This window comes from Pseudoliparis swirei, chromosome 6 (genome assembly GCF_029220125.1).
Source record: "Pseudoliparis swirei isolate HS2019 ecotype Mariana Trench chromosome 6, NWPU_hadal_v1, whole genome shotgun sequence".
NCBI lineage: Eukaryota > Metazoa > Chordata > Actinopteri > Perciformes > Liparidae > Pseudoliparis > Pseudoliparis swirei.
The window spans coordinates 9944435-9951571 of NC_079393.1; the positions used below are offsets into that span (position 1 = coordinate 9944435).

The window sequence follows — 7137 nt, forward strand, 5'->3', positions numbered from 1 at the left end:
GTTCTTTGCGAGATTTAAGACCTGATCAACACACACAGGATGACTGCCAACAACTATTTGGCTCACAGAACTCAAAAAAAGAGATCGCCAGGCAACAGCCCACCAGGGAGAGTACATCGCAAACACGTACAAAAAGGAGCCGGTCTTCCTCTTTAGAAATATTGATCAATATCAGAGAAAGAACAGCAGATGTGACCTACTTCCTGTTTGTAACCCCGAGTCCACCTTTGTCACAGCCAAGCGGTCTGCAGTTGATTAATCGAGTTGTCCACAGAACTGTGGGAATGTTTTTCACCCACTGATACAAGAAAGTGGCCTATTCAACTGTCCTGCACTTTGACTCATGAGCCACTGAATTGTTGTAAATAATGTGCACACACTCACCTCACAGTACACGCTTATCTTCCAGAACTTCCTGCCCACCGATAGCATTAAATCTGTGATCCTGTGATAAGTCCAACGCTCCACTTATCAAACTGCAAGCAACAACAAGTGTTAAATGCCCCTTCAAGCAGTTAAAATGGGACCTAAAAAAACCTTTAACTTACGTTTCTGAACAAGTGTTACGAAATTTTATGTCGGTTTTATTGCATCTTCAAACCAATATACCAAAAACCTAAAATCATGAAGTGCAATGGGTTGAATTATGAAATCCTCACATCCTTCGCATTAAAGGCATCTCGATGCTTGTTTCTTTCACATATGATTGAATCAGCCCTGTAGGGCAGGAGAGAAATATATATTTAACTTGATTATATGAATGGACTTGCAATTATCCAACTAACTTAGAATGAATACAAGTTTAAAATATGGCAATTTGTAAAAGGGTTTAAATATGTATGGAGGCCGAATGGTGCTGCCACACGGCTTGTTGGATTTCCATATATACTGGACATGTTTTTATCTTTTTGGCTCGTGCATCGTCGATGCATTTGCACCGACATTATTTTGCTTCCTGTTGGAAGTTCAAAGTTGTGACACTTTCAGATATAAAAGGCTGGCTCGACCCGTCTGATGAAAAAAAGAAAAGAGAATTATTGGCAAACATCAGACACATGAAAATAGCTCAAATTGAACAGAATATTTTTCTAGTTAATTGCTTTTTTCATTTGTTTTGAGCCGAGAAACCAGAGAAAAAATATTTGTTGACATGAAAAGATTCACAATTCCCTGTGATGCCAGTCGGGCTGACGGTGGCCTCGTCGTAATGACCCCCAGATATGTTGCCTGCACATCTTCGACTCATCTCTTACCAATTTGCCACAAAAACAGTGTAAAAGCCGCCGCAGACCATCGCAGATACGAGAAAGACAAACAAAGCACACAGAAACAACAGGGTGCCAACAAAAGTGCTTTCCCCAACAAAAGAACACCCGGAGGCCTCATTATCGTCTCACATACATGAGTTTAGCATGTGAGAGCGTGAGATACCGGAGAGCAGGACGGCCTTATTGAGGCGGACCTCTCCCTGAACTCCGTTTCCTCTGCAGCAGTGTTCACTAACAGCTGAGGCAGCAGGGGTTCTGCACTGCTGGCCCAGTCGTTAGCTCCTCCTCCTCCTCCGCACGCTCCCAGAGCGGCTCTGCTAACGGACGCCACGCAACCAGGCCAAATCCCTCCGACGCACACGAAAGGAACTCGTATTCATACGACAATGGATGCATTGCTCCTCTGCCATTCTAACAGCTTGCATCCTCATCATTCGTACAAACAACTTGCATGTGTCGACATCCTCCTTTTATTACAGAGTATTCCGCTTGCATCACATACAGTAGAAAACAACTTTATTTCAACGATAACTTCTGAGTGCTTAAATAGCAGAAATGTGTAATAACAACTATGATATACACAGTTTATGTCACTAGGGGAAGAGGAAGTTGTGATTTACACTTGGAGTGTGTGATGAGATGTTAGTCCTTTATATGTTGGCTATAAACTGGGTCAGATGAAGATCATGCCTGGCACAACCTCAGTCTTCATCGTCATGTACACGGGTAAGTACTGCATTCAGGAGGTATACATAGGAGAAGATTTATGTCATGTACAGCTTAGTTACAACTACAAATGTCCGAATATGCCTTCAAGTGACAGTTGATATAGATTATCACAGTAAATACGGCTCCGTTTAAAACTTTCACAAAAATCCACATTACAGCATTACCATGGTATAAAAATAAGTTACAAATATGCATAAATAGTTTACACAAAAACATTTATAAAATATGCTGTATTTTCTGACATAGTTACAAAAACATCTTTTTACACCATTGGGTATTAAGAATATGTTTGAATTTGTTGCTTGTTAAAAAAAACATTCATTTGAATTTTTGATGAACACAAACGTAAAAAAGCAAAAAAAGCGGAGTCCCGCTTGTGCAGCGTTACCAAGTTTCATTTCCTTTTATCGTCACTTCACTCGGCCCCTTTCAGCTGAGACGGATGAAGAGCGTCGCATCCCATATAGATAAAGCTCCTATGAATAAGCAGTTCCCTTCGGTATCAAGTCCACAGATGACTCTTTACAGGCTGAGCACAAAGACAGGAGAGAAAGACACAGAGGGGGGAGAGAATGAGTTGTTCTCCGTGTCATGGGAGGGATTACAGGACGAGAAACAGGCTTTATCCGGGATGTTCAGACACTGAGCCGACTTCCTTTGGAGACACATCACACGGTGTTTTAGAGCTTTTGCTGCATGGATCTACTGAGGTCGACACATGTAATAATGAACAACGGCCACGTGTGACCTCGTCTTTTCAGTCGAACAAGGGAACGCCACGGGGCGAGCCTCCAAAACGGCCAGATTCCCAATTAACTGTCGTCACGGTGCATAGGAACCAACAAACTGAGGGCGATACGTAATCATCTACGAGGAGCGACGATAATACTGCGGATGCACGATTATCACCGTACCATCGGGGCATCGGCATCGTTTGATCTCCACTCGGGCAAAGAGAATACGAGAATGTAAAAAGCGTACGGTGCGACAGTGAAGACGCACGATGAGCCGCGAAGCGAGAATTATGCTGCGTCGCTCGTGAACTACAAAAGCTGAGCCCGGATGTTGATAAAAGCAAGTGATGCTGCGACATCAATGCCTCACTCCGCTATCTCCTCTGCATCAGCCTTCCCGCGTGCTGCTCCTAACTATGCAAATACTGCAACTGACACAATACAGTATGAGGGGAGGACTTTTTTGTTAAGAATCCACTTTAAATTCTGTATTGGTTGTTAAACGTGTCGGCAAGAACCAGGTCACGCAGCTTCCTGTTCTTGATTAGCACCAGGCTAACTGTTGGCTGTACCGTGTGTGTAGAATCCATATGTAAATAGCCCAAATCATCATCTTTTTAAAACTATATCTAACACACGATGAGGTGTTTCAGCTTACCTGCGCTTCAGCTGCTTTTGAGGAAGTGCTCTGAAAAGACAGGAAAGGTTTGTGAGGTCACTGTGAAAAAAACATGTTTCGATGTGGTCATGGGTTAAGAGCTGATTTCAGGCCAGTAGGACTTGTGACAAAGTGCAATAATCTCAACATGGAATCATTGTTGAAACAATATAATCCTAGACGGCCACTACGTCAGCCTCCTCCTGCCAGCCCACTCACATGGAGGGGTTCAAACACACGGCTGGATTTACTGCCACAGGCACCAACCACCTCATTTGTTTGGGGATTTCATGCATTAGGACAACCTTGACGTAAACCGGCTGAGTGCTGACGGTTATATTCAACTACGAAACCAGAGTCCAGCAGCAGCCCCTGCAGTGACTGAGCCTTCAGGTCCAGTTAAACTCAGCCGGCCCGCGTTCTGATCAGCGCGCTCGTGAGCCATATCTCTGCGATAAGATGACCGCTCTTGTTATTTTAGGCACATTGTTCCTCTTTCGGGAATCATCTTCAGCATTTTATGGTGCATCGTAAAAAAAAGCTAACCTTGTTTTTTCATCTCAGTGACGAGTCGACGCGGTCGGCACAGGATTCAAATATCACCGGAGTGAATGTTGAGTGGAACGCGATGCACTTAAAAAGACAAAAAATAAAAATAGGCAGCGGAGTTGCATTTGCAGGAAAGCAAGACATGTTTCCTGGTTTAAAATGTGTGTTTTGCATTTGTGTTTTAGATATTACGAGAAAAGATGTTTTTCAACTGCAGCTGACCTCCCCGATCAGGCCGGAGTGAAATGTTTCTCTGACCACACATAAACAACAAGGGTTTTCTCTGGCACTGGCCTTTTTAATCAAATTGTTGAAATCAGTGGTTGGTGCCACCTGGTGGAACAAAGTGTTAATGGTGCCAGCCCCCCCCCCACACACACACACACACATAGTTGACGAGGGCAGAGGAAGAACTTTTTTGGTGGCACTTAAATGCTTCACACAATTAATTCTACTGAGCTTTAGAACACATTTACACATGGGCAACATGTGTTTGGCTGACACACAATGGATCGGCACAAGTGTGTCTGTGTGTGTGTACAAAGAGGCCACCGGTGTGTTGTCCACACACACACTGACCTATAGATGTTTGGGTCGAGCAGCATGGCGGCGTCCTGCGGTAACTGGGATAAGTGCACCACTTTGGACTTCAGCTGGGATCGCTCCGTCTCATTCACCCACACGTCAGGTAGTCTGCAAGACAACACACACACACACAAAGGGAGAAGACATGTGGTCAGGGCTGAAGCTCTGACAAGAGGGAGAGAAAAGGAGTGGGAGTGGGGATGAATGGAAAGGGGTGAGAGGGATGGACAAAGAGCCTCATTGAGTCCAGCGCACATGTTAACACCTTCCTCTGAACACGGAGTACGTTTCCACAAGTAACATGGCCTTGACCAGAGCACTGGGACCAACACACACACACACAGGACGAAGCGTACTCTCCTCCCGTGTTGTTAATTATCTTTTACATTTGTGCACTTAAGACATCAAATGTGGGACAAATGAAGGACTGCATTTGAGTGTTTTTGTGCCTTTAAAATGATTCAATGTGAAAGTAGCTTGAAGTGCAAACACTGTGCGCCGCAGAACAACTTCTTCCACCCCTTTGTCTTCAGAGATGGCCGCACGCACACACACACACACACACACGTGCACATGATGTACTGTACCGCTCCGCTGCAGCAGACTGTACCCAGCGCAGTGCGATCCCCTCTGAAAGGAGGGAGAGTGAGCGCTGGCACGGCAAGACGAGGTGCAGTAGAAACAAAGAGCTTTGCAAGTCGACCGCGCCTCCCCTCCCTCCTCCGTCTCCACCCCCAGCATTCCCCCCGTCACTATGTGCGTCATCACAGGAGCCCCCAGAGATGCACACACACTCGCGCACACACACACACACACACACACAATCACTGCAGGCGGCAGTTAGGCAAGCAGGCCGCCACCCAGCCAAATCCCTCATTCACATGCCTCGTCAGCCCGTTCAGTGGATGGTGTGCACATGCATCACTGTCAGCTCATCTGGGTGCAGGTAAGAGACGGAGAACAAGAGAGGAAAGGTGAGAGAAGAGTGACCAACGGATTGGACAGTACTACAAAACAAAAAAGCAGAGGGAAGGGGGAAGAGAAAAAAGAAGGGGCTCATGTTACTGAACAAAAGCTCACTTTAACAGAGGTCGCTTTATGGCATGTTCACGTTCCTGGAAGGAACAGTTTAGTAAATTGAGACATCACGAAAAACGTGATAAAACGTAGGTTCAGAAAAAAGGTGTTGATTTTGTATGTGTGGATTAGCCCTAATGGGATAAAGAAATCCTTCTAATGTTGGTAAAAATCATTGAAAAGGTATTTTGTAAAGTAATTTGTAAAATATATGATGATATATACTAACTAGTTAGTTAAGTTCTCCCTTTTTTAAAAGATGTGCGCGGTAAAAGCGTCTCCATCCGCTTTAATGTTTGGAAGAAAGAGGAAGTTGAGAATAGGCAGCGACAAGACAAGAACCAGTTCCCTTCAGAGCAGCTTCAGAGTTTGGGTTCGTCTTGAGTTAGTGTCCAAACCTCCGACGAGAGACGAGGGCCGAGTGTTGTAAACACTTTGTGTGTTTGTGCTCACTGGCCTCGACTCCGGAGTCCCCGTAAACAATCCAGAGCGAGTGCGCCGTGTTACTGATGAGTTATTATATTCTGATGGATGTGAGGCCCACAGGAGGGATGCCCTGGGGGGGGGGGGGGGGGGGCAGTATGCGAGACACATGTCACACACACAGACATTTAAAACACCCAAACGCACACACACACACACACTGATCCTCAGACATCTCCACCCGAAGACTCCACTCAGTCACACCAGGCTAAATAAAGACACATGGATGGACTGTATTTTCCAGAGGAGACTGTTATTTGGCTCGCTTCTTTATGAGATAGAAATGTATAATGCGAGTGAGGCCTGTGCGGGGAGAGCTACTGGGGGCGCCTGCCAGAGTGAAGCCGTGCCTTCCAGCCTGGATTGATGGCTGGCTCCGGGCCCTGAAGCTCGCAGCATTGAAAGAATTAATAGGTTCATAACAAAGCAGCAAAGTGTACGGTGGACGGCGAACACACGAGATGGCTATATATGGAACAGCAGGAAGCAGTGTGGGAGTGCAGCGTCCTGATAAACCGCATCATCAGAGGAGAGCGGGCGGAGGGAAGGTCATTGCTGCCTCAAGGAACAACGCGTCAGCCAAAAAGAGCGAGAGCGCGCCATCACAGAGAGACGCTTCACTGTGGCGACGGTGCTCCCACCATCACCACCCGCCTTATTGACGGGTGGAACCAATCAGAATGGTGATGTAGTCGTTAGAAAGATGTATTAAGTGGCTCGCCGTGCTTATTCCTCCTGTTACCTTCAAATGTACCTACATCTTTTACCCTTTTTGACCACAGCAATTAAAACCTCCAGAAAATTATTAGAATTAATATTGTTTCCCAAGTTTAAGTGTGAGGTACTTTATGTTTGTTTGTTGACTACCTAAATAGCCCTTAAAATAAATAAAAATGTTGATATTTCTTATATGTTTTACACGGTGAAAAACAGCCTGGGGTCAAATTGACCGATGGTTACAAGTTGTGTTCAGGACATTGAAAACATATCATCATGTGAATTTTATGTTTTCCCAGTTGTCCCCAATAAATTAGGAAAAGTCATGAAATATGAA

The 7137-nt window shown here is 45.2% G+C and overlaps 1 protein-coding gene across 4 annotated transcripts in view; it reads right to left on the reverse strand.

Annotated features, from left to right (window-relative positions):
* Nucleotides 1-1724: 1724 nt before the first annotated feature.
* LOC130195557 (zinc finger protein aebp2-like) overlaps nt 1725-7137 on the reverse strand; it is a 20023-nt gene continuing 14610 nt past the window's right edge. For 3 of the 4 annotated variants that reach the window (XM_056417150.1, XM_056417151.1, XM_056417149.1), the window contains exons 7-9: nt 4518-4631; nt 3390-3419; nt 1725-2526 (exon numbers count right to left, since the gene is read on the reverse strand). In XM_056417150.1, the coding sequence (XP_056273125.1) occupies nt 2520-2526; nt 3390-3419; nt 4518-4631 (151 nt within the window). In that variant the 3' untranslated portion in view covers nt 1725-2519. Of the gene's footprint in view, nt 2527-3389; nt 3420-3935; nt 4023-4517; nt 4632-7137 lie in introns of all 4 variants that reach the window. The other variant, XR_008832084.1, reaches the window with a different exon arrangement.